This window comes from Periplaneta americana, chromosome 16 (genome assembly GCF_040183065.1).
Source record: "Periplaneta americana isolate PAMFEO1 chromosome 16, P.americana_PAMFEO1_priV1, whole genome shotgun sequence".
NCBI classification, from domain to species: Eukaryota; Metazoa; Arthropoda; class Insecta; order Blattodea; family Blattidae; genus Periplaneta; species Periplaneta americana.
Window position 1 is genome coordinate 115,183,688 of NC_091132.1, and position 16,081 is coordinate 115,199,768.

Here is a 16,081-nt window from a genome sequence, read left to right on the forward strand (position 1 = left end):
ATTTTAAGAAATACAGGAAACGAATACACAGAATAGCCTATCAAGTTTTCTGTGCATAAGAAGCTATTTTAATCTTACCTGTCCTCAATTCACTCAGAAGTTACTATAATAACATTTTAGCATTATGTCCATACAGAGAAACTACACTTTCCAAAGGTGAAATAATAATTAATTATACAAATCGGTTAATTTAGCTTCCGATATTGCTTCATACGAACACAGAAACATTTTCTGTAGGCTATGATTCTTAGCTTTCGATTGTTGTTGATCAAGGCCCCTTATAGACGAAGTCATTTATTTATTTCATTACACGGCCTTAGATGGCAGTTATTTTAATTTTAAAACTCATTTATCTCATTAAATATCAGTCCTATCAAAATTTTTTAAAGACTAAAACTTATCGGAAATGATTTTTAAAGAAATTTTTGTTATGTAACATTTTTCATAAAAATCAATAATAAGCGAAATATTTCGATTTATTTAATTCAGGCCCCCTTATAACCCCTCCTTTTTAATAATGTATTTTGAATGCCATATAGCCTATAATCTAAGTTACAACGAACTTAATTTATATTCCAATTTTCATCGAAATCCGTTCAGCCATTATCGCGTGAAAAGGTAACAAACATACAGACAGACAGACAGACATACAAACAAAAATTTCAAAAAAGCGATTTTCGGTTTCAGGGTGGTTAATTATATATGTTAGGACCAATTATTTTTGGAAAATCGAAAATTACCAGAAAAATTTCGGCTACAGATTTATTATTAGTATAGATTATTATTATTATTATTATTATTATTATTATTATTATTATTATTATTATTATGCTTTGATAGGGCCATTTTGACTGTTTCAACTTCTGTATCGAGCTGATCTCTCCAACGTTCCTTGGGTCTTACCGTTATTCCTCTTCTCTGTGTATTTTACAGAAGCTCGTATGATGTTCGGTATGGCTGCATCTTAGTCACGTGATAATGATGTGAAGCTATGAACGTTGCCGCTGTTGATAGTGCTTTGAGTATTTAAATTGTCGCGGATGGCTTCATGACAAGCAGGCCTACTGAATGTCCTGGCAGTGTTCTCATGGGTAGCATTTTTGCTGCTTCTAATCTTCTGAGCTGAAATGTTGTGAATGCCCATAATCTAGATTGGAGATATAATAATGTCGGTATATCACTGTTCTGTACATTTTAATATGGTTTCTGCTCTGACTTTTGAAGAAGATTTTCTGTTGTCTCCATAAGTTTTTGATATTTAGGAAGTCTTCTTGCAATTTTAATTTTCTTCCTCAAAAACAGTCAGCTTACTTGATGACGTCTGTCACTTAGGCCTACATTCCTACCATTTTCATATCAGATATTGCTTAAAATGGCGTTTGAGTTCTAATTCTAGCTATTACCTTATAATTGAATTATATTTCTAGGCTCTCGGTGAAAGAACACTTAGGCCCGATTGCATAAACATCGCTGACTGGAGTTCACTTTCGAGCAAAGAACAAGAAATGAACTGAGTTCCATCTCTGTATATATATATATATATATATATATATATATATATATATATATATATATATATATATATATATATATATATATATAAAATTTGAACTGGTAATGGAAATTACGGAAAAACGGCTGAATAGATTTTAATGAATGGCCCGTCACTTCGAAGCTTGGTATCCAAGGATTTTCAGAAAAATAATAACTTTCAGTGAAGCGTTATTATTCCTACATAATTTTCAAATTTCCAAAAATCCATCTTTCTTCAGTTTTGAGAACTAATTGCATTTCAGTATAAAACAAAACACACACTACAATAAACAATAGACTATTACACGAAGGCAGGATTGCTGACATATTTAGAGATCAAATTCAATTGCTTATTAAAAACTTCAAGACTTACTAAAAATAATTTACAGGTCCGATTCTGCGGTGTGTAATTTTCTGAGTACAGCTGTGTATTGGATATTAAAATTTACAAAACGTGAGGGGGTTTGATGACATTATTGCCATTAGAAATGAAGTATTATTGTAGTTAATACCAAGATGTGACTATTTTTCATTAATTATATATATTAATGCTATATTGATGATATGGAAGTAAACGTTTTAGGGTTATGTAAGTAGATATAGAGAATATCTTAAATTAGATTTTCATTTCTGTAATTTACTGAGTGGCGGCTATAGGCACCGTGCAAGCTCCTCTGGTGGCGACTGTTGTTACTAATTGCAGGACAGCAGAGATAGAGTTGTGCTTGAAGCGTATGTATATACTAACGTCTCAGGTTAAACGATTAGAGATATGGATGACTCTAAAAAGCGGAAAGGTAAAGCAAATTGCTGTGTTCTTGGGTGCAGTAATGCTTATAGAAACACACCAACCGATATTGTTTTTATTCATTCGCAAAACAGAAAACTGAAGCGGAACGACGCTAGTAAGGATTCAAGCAGTAAGCAGACGAAAATAAGAGGCCTACACTGCTTGTAATAATAGTAGGCCTATTATTATATACCAATGTAAAAAATATATAATGTGCATATTATATTATGTTTATAAATAGCCATTAAATGAACAGCGACGGGAATTTATAATTTAAATTTCAATGCTGTATATGCTATTATATTTAAAAGTAAAAACATAGTACATAATTACTGAGTTATTTACATATACTGTATATTATCTATAATATTAGCAACAATAAATAAATATATTTATTTTTTTTTAAGTATTCATATCGATATTTAAATCTTGATTTCAAATGCTGATGTTTCATCTTGGGAACCAACACCCGCATCAAGAATTTGCAATATTCATTTTATTGGAAACGAGAACAGGACACCCCCAAAACCAGCATACCGTTTCAGTATTTTTTCAAAAGATTGCAAGAAAAAGGCTGCCTTGTCTCAACTAGCTTCGGGAAGGTACGAAAGAGACACAAAGAGAAGAAGAAAAAGTGAAAATTTGAGTATTATGAAAGGTGAATGCTCATCAAGTTTTATTTCGAGAAACGAAGTAGCCATACAGGCAGAAGTAAATGAAACCATTCTTAGTGATTTTGTTTTGCCTTTCACAATTGAATTGTGTGATTTGTCTACTCATGCGTCTGTTCTATTGCACACCGAACTGAAGTCACATAAATGTTATCACAAGAGTTCAGGAACAAATGAATGTTTAATGAAATGCAAGGTTTCCAAGATTATTCTTCAATAAGAGATGAGACAGAACTACGAGACGTACCGGGAGTGACATTTGTGGTTTTCAATCTGTTGTTAAAATTGCTGCCAATTGAAACATAATCATACAGTAAGATTAGTAAAGAAAATAATCTACTTATATTATTTTTAATTAAAATGAAAACTGGATTGTCGTATTCTGCTATGAGGGTGATGTTCGGAATTCATCGTACAACTATATAGGATGTACTTTTACCACCACTTTAATGTTGTTGACATCCACAATGGCTGATTTTGTGTACTGGTCTAGCAGAGAAAGTATTCAGGAAACAATGCCTGCAATATTCAAAAGAAAGTACCCAAAATGCAGAGTGAAAATTGATTGTATTGAAATTGAAGTGGAACAATCACTAAACGTGGATCAAAAATGGTGGCCTTCAAATCTATATGCTACGGTGGAAGATCGAATGACACATTCATAACAACTGATTGAGGATTATTGACTCTATTAGAAGGTGGTGATGAAGTCAATAAAACAAACCTCTCCGATAAAGGGGTCATTGTTGTTACTCCACCGTATCTGCATTATGGAAAATTAACATCTGAAGAAGTCGAAACTATTTACAGTGTTCGAATTCATGTCGAAAGTTGCATCAGCGAATTAAAATTTAAAGAACATTTTACACAAACTATCAATTGAACTACTTCCATATGTTGATGTTGTTTAGTCAACTGTCCGAAGACAAATCTGAACCTCACAAGTAATACCAACAAGGCACCACTTATGAGGCAACTAGGCCAGGAGATCATGGGGTAGGGTGATCAGTTCCTTTCCCTCTCCATTGCATACATAGCTACATATTACACTAATCAGACTTCATATGCATACAAACAATTGTTCTTCCTCTGACACTTCGTAAAGTGAGAAAAGTGAGATATACTGCCTGATAATATGTACATATCAGCTAGAACCTCAATCAGAGGTAGTATGTTGATATTATTCATGTGTGTTGTGTTTTAACGAATTTGCAGTCGCCCATTATTCAGGAAGTGTAATTAACACTACTTTTAGAATTAAATCACATTAAAATACATCATTTATAGAAACATTATACACATAAATATTATACACGCCATGACATCAATTAATATAAGTATATCATTGTTTCCGTAACATGACTGTTCCCCCTCATTCAACGGTCTGAAATATGATTTAAATTCCAAACTACTACACTGATATTTAAGGAACTCTGTAGTTACATTTTTACACTCCTCTAGCAGTACTTAACTTTCCACTGTGTGTAGGAAATAATTAAATACATATTTACGGTCACATTACACTTCAGTTCTGTTTTCTGCTTTCAGTATTCTACGCAAAGGACATGGAATATTAAGTCGTCTAATTTTAGAAGAGAAGCCGGCACGACGAATGTTAGTTCTTTTTTCGGGAATATGTCATTAATTCTCCTTCCCTTACAATGTTTTTCTTTTCCTACTGGAACTGTCTAATTTGTTCATTATTAACGTAATAAAGAAGCACGGCTACATGTTTACATGAACTTCCAAGTCCTGCCGGGCAAGGGCAAGTACTATTAATAATATTTATTTCTCCGTCAATGTATAGAAAGGTCGATTAGAGAAAAAATCACGAATATGAAAGTAATAATAATAATAATAATAATAATAATAATAATAATAATAATAATGATAATAATAAATCATGTAATATTGCAGTATAAACTTCGGGGACATGCACTTACTTCAAGAGATACTTGGTAGGATGAATGAGTAACAGACGTTTGCTGGACTTCTGCTTTTAATAAAGAAAAATCACTTCTCTTCATTTCTTTCTCATTACTCCATTACTCACATGTCCATTAATAAAAAGAGTGTTTCCTTTCATTAGTTCTGAACAGAAGAAAATATCAAATAATAGACATTAATATATATGGTTCTTATGCGGAGACTAAAAGAAAGGCAGAAAATAGGAAAGACTAAAGAATGCTGGGTTTCCAGTGGAAGACGTGCCCTTGGGCAGAACACTGTGAATGAATGAGTCCCTTCTTACTAATATTACAACTTTTTAATCGACAGAAAGCCGCATGTAATTTCTATATCATACATGACTAGTGAATGAATACCATTCTGTAGTTAATTAGGAACTGAGACACTACGCGGCGCCACCAGTACGATTCCCAGACCCGTGCACGGTGTCTATACAGTATATATAACTACAAAACTTACGTAAGATAATAATGTTGTTATTAAAAATCAAATATTTTTATAGTTATTAATCAAGTGGGGTTGAGTCTTTTTCATATACTTAATGACGGTATGGTGTAGATATTTATAAGCGTAATTCTCTTCGGTATTGGCTGGAGAGAGCGCAAAAATTACAGTTCCTAAGGAAAGACCAAAAGGTATTACTTACTGATAAAATAAGAGGCCTACAAAATTTTGTAGTCTCCCGATCATTTCAGCAAGATATCTTAGCAGGATAAAATGATTTAATCCTCTACATTCCAAGCTCCTACATACAGCAGCTATACCAAGATGCTATGTCTATTGTTCGAAAGCATAGCAAACCTGACATTTTTTAACATTCACCTACAATCCACAATGATCTGAAATAGCTATTTCTTTACTCCCACATGAAAAACCCACTGACCGTCCTGACATTGTTACTTGCGTTTTCGCGTTGAAACTCAAAAACTGAAGGAGGATAGGTTCAAGAAAAAGTATTTGGCATAAAAAACCATTCAGAGGGAGTATGTTTCATTACTACGGAAGCAAATAACTTTCAAAATGTCTGGTATTCTTCATTGAAAATAAATCTGAAACATTTTTATTTGAACGTCTAATGAACATAGTTTGCAGCATTTGCTGCACAAGCCACTAGTTTTGTATAACATTGATATTAGATTATGTGAACTTGGTTTAATGTTGATATATGATTACAAAAGTGCTTGTCAAAACATCGCTAAACATGAAGGAAAATCGTGTTTGTAGTGAGTTGACTTGCAGTACATTGCTTGATATTCATATGAGAGGTTCAGAGAACAAAATGGTGTAACTCCACTTTTCAAGAAACTGGAGTTAGCCTACTGGCATACTTTGTAGCAAGAACGTCCACACTTTCCAGTGTTACAAGGAAATACGTATACAAATGATCATAGTGCTCAGATGTGAGGTTATTGAGGAGAAACACTAAGAGAGGAGAAAGCGTTAAGCAAATTTTTAAAATGGAGAGAAAGAGAGAAAAGGATGTAGGCCTATATTTTGTCCAATGACTGGGCCCTTAACTTGCCCTTATTCGTCCCGACTCCACGAGCAGGCTACTAAATGTCGCTAGCATCGAGAAGCGTAGACCACTTAGTTCGTCAGATACTATCCAGAGTGCACCACAGGCTAATACATTTATATCGACCTTGAATGAAATTGTCAACATATATAAATGAGTTATAGAGATCATAAAACATTGCTACTACCAAACAAACGCACAAAATTTCGAAACAAATTATTGCAGGATATAATTCCATGAGATTGTGAAAATCTGAAGATATTATGTTACGAGAACACAAGGAAACGTCAATTCTGAAAACAATATAGTCAACAGCCCAATAAATGTGACAGTGCACTATGCATTATGTGCATAACTAGGCCTAAGCGTAATAGACTAATACACATCTTTCTCTACGCACAATTAAAATAAACTTTATTCAAGTTTTACTTACAGGAACAGTATTTATTCTTCTTTATTTTGATAACGAATTATTTAGATTTGTTAAATTAAGTTCAACCAGCTTGACCTGAGAAAAACTTCCAGTTCGATTTGATCTTAGATCAAGACGAAATGAGTCCACACCTGTGGAGTAACGGTCAGCACGTCTGGCTGCGACACCAGGTGGCCCGGGTTCGAAACCCGGTCGGGGCAAGTTGAGGTTTTTTCCGGGGTTTTCCCTCAACCCAATACGAGCAAATGCTGGGTAACTTTGGGTGCTGGACCCCGGACTCATTTCACCGGCATTATCACCTTCATTTCATTCAGACGCTAAATAACAACCGGTAATATAACTGTTTTATAAATTCTAACTTTCAGTTTTTTTTTTTTTTTAGAATAGATTGAATGACAGAAGCTTCTCAACTGAATAATAACAGGCATTTCCCATATTTATTCTGCGTTTAACTTATGCGGATGGCTACTACCACAATTAATTTGTTAGTCTATTTTTAGACCTCTGTATCTGTAAAGATTCCGTCCTATATGTATGAACGAAATGCCGAGATCAGCCGAGAAGAGGCAGTGGCATAGATCAGTGTTCCGCAACCGGTGTGCCTTCATAAGCTGAAAGGTGTGACGCGAAAATTACTTGTAATTGAAATGGTGTGTTGGCAAAACATGCCCAATCCCCGAGTGTGTTGTGTGTGGTGAAAATCTCAGTAATGCTGTTATGGTTCCCAGTAAATTAAACAACATTTGGTAACAAAACATTCTTTTCTGTCAAACGAAAATGTAGCCTATATTATTATCGTCGGTTGTTGGAAGAAAAAAAAAAAAAACAAGTGCCGCTCTTGACGATGTCGGTACAGGTTTGACAAGAAGTACAAGAAGCTAGCTATAAGGTGGCTGAATTTATCGTAAAAAAAAAACACACATAATAGCTGAAACGTTGTTAATGCCTAAAAATTGGTTTGAGATGTTCCCAACTGTATGGCCCTTGCTGACGGTAATAAAGTGTTGATGGACTCAATTAAAGAACATTTAGTAATCTTGCAGCAGAAGTTCAAGAATTATTTCGGAGAGAGTGTTCAAGATTTTTACTGGGTTCGTGATTCATTCACTGTGAATTCAAAACATCTTCCGTATAATATACTCGTACAAGAGAAACTAGCAGACTTAAAAGCAGACAGAATATTGAAATTAAAACTTCACGAAGTGCCTTTACAAACATTTTGGTCGTCAGTAAGGAGTGAATACCCGACTATCTTCGAGACGGCAGTTAATACGGCATTTTCAACTATAAGTGTGTGAACTGGGCTTCTCGACGTTAAATGAAAATTAAAACATCAAAGAGGGAGAGACTCAAATCCATCGATGAAAGAATGAGGCTTGCACTGTTAACGATTCCGCCACAGATCAGCCACTTGTGTGCATATAAGCAGATCCATTGAAGTTATTTGCTTTAATATTAGTAATAAAAATACGTATTTTCTTCAGTGAATTAAAGTTCATAAATTCTTAATAAATGCAAGAGTCGATTTCTGTTTATAACAACGACAACAATAATAATAATAATAATAATAAAATTAATAATAAATTTAATTACAATACGTAACTATATTAACAGAGTCACATCATATGTTTCTGAGGGGATTAATATTTTGGTGTGCCGTGTGGAGTCCAGGCCCATCTAGGGTGTGCAGTGAGTATAAAAAGGTTGCGGAACACTGATATAGATGTCAGTGCTCGGCTTTGGAATCTAACTTTTAATATATTTTCTCTGAATTACATTTTCAGTTATGCTGTAACTGATTCCTCTTGTCTTCAGATGTCAGACGATGACCGGATGTCCCTGACGACGGCGGTGAGCGACGAGGAAGATGCAGAGAGCGTTCACAACTCACCATACAGGGCCAAACAAACGGGCACTGCGGCTGCTTCCTTCAACTGCACCGGCGCCGTCAGGAAGGCGGGGTGAGTAGCTCAATATCTGTCAGTCTGACCGTAGAGGGTTTCATAACCCTGTCAGGTTTGACGCTGGTCCATTATTAGCTTCTTCAAACCTTCACAGACCCAGCCCTAGATCAATCACTCAGCTGAAGGCTTTTCACAAAAGAAGCGGACACATATCGAACAAGGCGACAATACAGCTGAACTTGGTTACAGTGAGCACGGTTAGTGCGACACCTCTGCTACGGAGCGACTGTCATTAAGAAGTACTATTTTTATCAGTACGCCTATTGAACAATTATTTTTATGCTCGACCATGCCGAAATATAGTAATTATACACCCGGTAGCAGCCCTTTAATGGACCTCATTAAAGTACACCTATTCATTAAAGTTCAGGTTTTCCACCAATCAGAAAGCAATATGAAAGCGCAAGTATCAATTATTCTCGGATATGCAATCGAAAGACAACTAGCGAAATGTCACGGAGGCTGGAAATCCAATACTGTCGCAGAAGGTTATGTTCTGTTACTATAATAATTAGCGTTAATTGTAAATAATATTCAAATAAATTCAATTTGTCATCTCGTTTTTCAATGTCTAAATCAATTTCCAGGTTATATCAAGATTAATGTTCATTTTACTCTCTAGATTATATCAAGGTAAATGATATTTGTTCCTCGGAAAAAATCAATACTTTCGCGTCTGCGCACATCTCACAATTTACGAGATATTGCACAAGGTCACTTCCGCTCCCCAGTCAGATAATAATATGAATACTTATGAATAATTTCAAGTTAGAAATATGGTCGAGCATAAAAAGTCGTATGAAACTTGCCTATAATAGTAATTAAGACGCTCGTATGAAATTATGAAACTCGCTTGCGCTCGTTTCGTAAACATACTCGCGTCTTAATTACTACCATTACAGGCTCGTTGCATAATGTAGGCTACTATTATAACGATAATTTTTAATAAGTAATTCGTTTATAACATGGGTGGGCAACTCATGCTTTCAAAGTGTCAACACAACCTCATTGCAGGTATAACGGACTCTGAACTAACTGTAGTGTCTGTATGCGGTTCTTGCAACACGCAAGTTCGTTCGCGTCTCCACTGAGTAAATATGGCGGATAGCTGCTAGACACGTGTTATTACGCTCCGACTTAGGTGATTATTAGCAGCGGTTTCAGAGTACATTACTCTTTGAAAGTGTTTAAAAGTGTCGTGGTATATAATTTTGTGTTATTTCGCATTCGATTTCTACGACAAAATGGGTGGAAATAGCAATAATAAGAAGTCATCTCCCAGCGAGTTCTCCGAAGAAGCTGTCCGACGCGTCATGGTGGAAGCGTTGAAAGATCCCGGCATGCTGCAGGTACTGACGCAGGCCATCAGGACCGCCATTGTGGAGGACTTGAAACAAACTATTGCTGAAAACAGTGCTGTGATAGAAAGCCTGAAAACAGCTCTAGAGGAGAAGGACAGGCACATTAGGCAGCTCCAGATGAAGGTGGACGATCTGGAGCAATATCAGAGGCGACAGTGTTTACGGATTTTCGGTGTGAGTGAAAGTGAATCTGAGAACACGGAAACTATCGCCACTGAACGTGGCTCCTAAAATAGGAGTACAATTAACTGAAAGTGATATCGACAGAAGTCACCGAGTGGGACGAAGAAACAGTGATAGGCCTCGGCCTATCATTGTCCAATTTGTCAGCTATAGAAAGAGGGCTGAGGTATTCAGAAACAAGAACTGTTAAAGGGTAGTCTTGTTACCGTCCGTGAAGACCTAACTAAAGCCAGGCATAATCTCTTAAAAGAGTGCATAACTAAATACCGCCTGAATATAAACGTGTGGACACAAGACGGAGACATTATTGTCAAAGTAGGCGAACACAAACACAGAATTAAATGCCCAGAAGACATGATCTGAACGAGTCGGCTGCGTAAAACTAGTAAGGCAACTAATTTTAATATACTGCAATATTCAATCTATATTAAATTTTACTCTAACAGTAACTTCACTTAATAATTAATTCTTTTTCATTCTTATTTTTATCATTTAGCACTGTAAATTTAAGTCACTTTAACTTTTACTATATAATAACGTTATTAATTAATTAATTATTTTTATTCTTATTCTTTATCATGTAGTACTGTAATTTTAAGTTATTATTGCTAGAAAATAATTTAAAAACTTGAATTGCATTTAGGTTGGTACCATTGAGAACAAAAAGCAGCATGTTCGCCCGACAGTCCCTGAGGTCAGAGGACAGAGACCGCCCCCCTGTATTAACACGAACAATAGCAATCCTACCCGCTCACTGCCCTGTACCGCAGACATACTCAAGGCTGCACTTTCTTCCTCTCCTTTGTCACTTAATATTGTTCACGTGAAAGCTCAAAGTCTGTTGTGTCATTTTGATGAATTGTCTTCTATCTTCTCACCTTTAGACATTCACGTTATTCTTATCTCGGAATCTTGGTTACATCCTAATCTTCTTTCCACTCTCGTAAACCTTCCTGGCTATACGCTTTGCCGTAATGACAGAGAGGGCAAGAGAGGAGGAGGGGTGGCTGGTTATATTAGATCCGATTTGCGACCTAAAATTATTCATCATTCTCCAAGCCAGTACTCTGCCAAACCCGAATTTATGTTTATTGAAATTTGTACCTTATTTACAAAATGTCTAGTGTGTGTCGTATATAAACCCCCACATATATATGACGTAGTTGATTTCGAAACCTCCTTAATAAACGTAACGCCGCAACATGAGAACGTTATAATAATGGGTGACTTCAATTCAAACTTACTTGACTCACATCCTAGTACGACTAAAAGACTTCAATCATTCTTTCAGTGCCTTGATATGGTAATCTGCAGTGTCCTAAATTGACTCCTAGAGTAATTACTTACAGGGATATTAAAAGAATAGATGATATTGCACTGAAAGAAGACGCTGCACAACTTCCATGGCACATGATCTGGACATTACGAACTGTAGACGAGAAAGTAGACTTATTCAATACGTTAATACTTCAACTTTATGACAAACACGCGCCATTAAACACCAAACGTACCAGAAAGACCCCAGCCCCTTGGATGACGACTGAAATACGTAGCCTGATGTCCGAACGCGACTTAGCCTATAGGAAATACACCCGCAATATAAACGACGAATATTTTAACTTCTATAAACACCTCAGAAATAGAACGATTCAACTAATAAGAAACGCTAAACTCAAATACTCCTACAAACTTATAGAGCCCAACACAACCCCTTCCGAGTTATGGAAAAATCTGAAGATTATTGGACTTGGAAGGGCTAGTGAACAAGCAGACATACCCATCCCACTTGACCTCTTGAACGAACACTTTGTAAAGGACCCGACCTTAAACAACACAACGAAACAAGACACAGTTTTGCCTGACTCAGCTCCCCCAACTCGAGACAAATTCTATTTTACCGACGTCACTCCTATTGACGTAATGAAAGCCATCCGACGCATCAAGACGAAAGCTCAAGGGCCAGATAACATTAGCATATTACTCATACAGAAAATACAAGACATAGTAATACCTACAATTGCACACATATTCAATAGTTCCTTAATCACTTCAACTTTCCCTAAAATATGGAAGCAAGCTTTCGTTCTTCCTCTTCCAAAAGTCAAAGTTCCCACCGACCCGAACGACTATAGACCAATCAGTATCTACCAGCCATATCAAAAGCACTGGAAAGAATCGTACACAGACACATTACCAACTACTATTCGACAAGTATCAGTCAGGTTTCAGAGCTGGACACAACACAAGCACTGCTCTACTTAAAGTGACAGAAGACATTCGTGAAGCAATCGACTCTAATAAAGTAATAATACTAACACTTTTTGACCTTAGCAAGCTTTCAACTCTGTAAATTTTGACCTCCTCACCCATAAATTGAGAAATCTGCATTTGTCAGAGACTGCTGTGAGTTGGTTCGAATCCTACTTACGGGAAAGACAACAATGTGTTGTATCCGGGAATCGAAGCCCTTCCTGGCTTAACATAACATCAGGTATACCACAGGGTTCGGTACTCGGACCATTGTTGTTCACAATATATGTCAATGATATTACATCTTATGTAAGGCATTGTAACTATCACTTGTATGCTGACGACCTTCAATGCTACATCTCTTCCCGCTTAGACCGAATAAATGACGCTATAGATAAATTGAACGAAGACATTGACTCGATTGTGACATGGACAAAGAAGTTCCATCTTAATATCAATCCTGGAAAGTCACAAGCAATTATATTAGGACACAAACGCCAAACCGACGCTGTAAAGCTCCTCGACATTTCCCCCTTTAAAGTAAGTACTGTGCATATCCCTTTCAGTTCTTCGGTAAAAAATCTTGGCATTCACATGGATAATAATCTCAACTGGGACATGCAAATCACAGAAACCTGCAGAAAAGTATATTCTATTATCCATGTGCTAAAAAGGATAAATGTTCATCTTCCCTCTTGCTTAAAAAAGTCCCTTGTGCAGACCCTTGTATTTCCCTATTTTGACAATGCTGACATTTTACTGACTGACCTTTCCAGCGACAACAAAACGAAACTTCAACGTGCTCATAATTTGTGTGTGCGTTTCGTAAGCAATGTTCGTAAATATGATCACATTACCCCATCCCTGGAAGCAATAAGTTGGCTTAAACTAGATAAGAAAAGAAATTTACATTCACTTCTCCTTCTCTTCGAAATCTTGAACTCTTCTATTCCTTCGTACCTGTCGTCTCGCTTCACTTACCTTTCTTCCCACCACAATCTGAACACACGCTCTCGCCATGAAACAATACTAACAATAACATCCCATCGCACCTCCTCATACTCATCCTCTTTCATAATAGCCCTACCAAGACTCTGGAATTCGCTACCTGCTAGCATCAGGGACTGTCAAAATAAAATTCAATTCAAACGCAAACTTACTAGGCATTTGGTCAGTAATTGAGACTCATTCAGACATGGTTTCTTGTAAATAGTTCTCTTAATCTATCACAAAATATTTCAATATCCGGTAATTTCATCACTATAGAATTTTGTTATTGTAGGTTTAATTTGTAATTCAGTAAATACAAAAATATTCTTTGTTCTTAGCTTCTATGATAAAATGTCTAGCTTTCATTAATCAGGTATTCTTGTCGTACTTTAATTTTTATTGTAATTGTAATTGTAAATTTAATGTTAATTGTAATTTTATTGTTCATGTTATAGTTGTAATCCCCTGGTAGAGGGGCAGAGAAGGCCTGACGGTCTTATCTCTACCAGGTTAAATAAATAAATACTACTAAATACTACTATTTAAACATCGCCAACCCTTCCACTCACTGCACTCCCCCTACGTTGTCCTTTTAGATATGCTATCCTTTCCAAAGAGCTCTGAGTCGTGTAGAATCTACTGACATCGGCGTCACGCAAACACAAGTGATGTCCTATTTTTCGAGACGAATGTAATAGTGAAAGGAGAATATTGTGGAGAGTGTTGTTGAAATAATAAGGGGCAAAGGGGAGAATCGCGAGAAAAACACTTATAACTAGACAGTGGTTGCGGGATGACTTAAGGAAAAGTGAAGTTGTTTCGTTTCAGAATATATGGCACGTGCAGCACCGTCCGTCTTTTGTGTACCTGGCGAGTACAGCAGCGTACAAAACGAATGAACCCCGATCTGTTCATAGTAACATTGCAACGCAATGTGTGCAGTTGTGTTATCCTGCTCAAGTATTTAGTACACGTTCAATAGTGCAGTGCTGATCCATTCATAATGACAAAATATTAAATTCGCTCAGAGATACGAAATGCAATTAAGTATGAGAGTGACATTTTATGTATTAACGAAGACAATATCGTGTGTAATGTACGTAAAATTGAAATAAAAACCAGAACAACTCAGGCTATAGAGAAACATTGCAACAGTACATCGCACAGGGAATGCGTTGAAATGAAATGTGAGGAACCATCTACATCATTATCATCATCATTTAGTTGTGTGGGTCTAACGACACGTGCAACATGATGCTCAGTACAAATATTCCTCTAAAGAAATTGAGTGATCCCCATTTTAGAGGCTTTCTTCAGAAATTCTCTCGATACAAAAACTGTTTAAGCGATAGGCGAAGACGATTCAGCTTCGACAACTTACGAGAATATATCGTCGTTTACTGCAACGCTGGTAATTGCATCAATGATGACGAGGACTGAACCTTGCAAGGTATGTACTACAGTACGTTATTTTTCTTTTCCTTCTGACTGTACGGAGATACAGTAGCATGTTGACGTCGTCTGTTTACGTTTAAAACCTGTTCAGCCAATGGTCTGAATGAAAAATTGTAACATATAGTAAATGTGCACCTACATTCAACGATAAGTCATCCCGCATCCACTGTCTAGTGATAACCTTGACTTTGTCACAGAACAACTCTCCCATTGCCGAGATTTCAAATCAGGTCCACGGTCATCGTAAGCAAGCGCCCTTCAAACTGAGTTACCAAGGAGGCTGATCTTAGACTGTACTTTATAAAGAAAGAACTGATGAAGGAAATTAAAAATACCTCCAATATGACAGTACAACCGCACACTAACGATTATTTCATATAGGCATGTGTCAGAATCTCTTTCTTGATCAGATACACTGTAATCTGTTGCCATAGAGATTCATATTTTCTTAACACAAAGTGTAATTTTTACATGTGTAGGTATATTGAACAGAGGTCTGTGAAACAAGCTCTCGAACACTGCAGGATATTGAAAGCAATATCTTACACACTATCTCAGACTGGTGACATACAATGGGCTGCAGAATGTTTCAGAATTCGAAGAGAGACGAGAGACGTGCATTTCATAACGTGGCTGACATTTCCATTAATACTTGTAATGGTATGAATGTTTTAATGAAACTAGATTGCTTGGCAACCAGGACCGTTCGCCGATTCCTCTATTTTTTTTTTTTACTGGTAGGCCTAGCTGACAGTCTCGTGACATCAAGCGCTATACATACTAGATAATAAAAGACCTAATTGTCAACGGAACATTATAAATGCACATATGGAAGTATAAATGTAATCTATTTAATTTTATTTAATTATGTCCATTGGAACATTGTAATTGTTTCACTTATTACCACCCACTCAAGCTAATACATGAAATAAATATACACTTACTTACTTACTGGCTTTTAAGGAAC

General features: G+C 36.2%; 1 protein-coding gene across 4 annotated transcripts in view; it reads left to right on the forward strand.

The window, feature by feature from the left end:
- The window catches only part of sif (still life), a 727,300-nt gene that overhangs the window by 510,872 nt on the left and 200,347 nt on the right, over nucleotides 1–16,081 (forward strand). For all 4 annotated transcript variants that reach the window (XM_069812852.1, XM_069812854.1, XM_069812855.1 and 1 more), the window contains one exon: nucleotides 8,727–8,872. In XM_069812852.1, coding sequence (XP_069668953.1) covers nucleotides 8,727–8,872 — 146 coding nt within the window. The remainder of the gene's footprint in view (nucleotides 1–8,726; nucleotides 8,873–16,081) is intronic.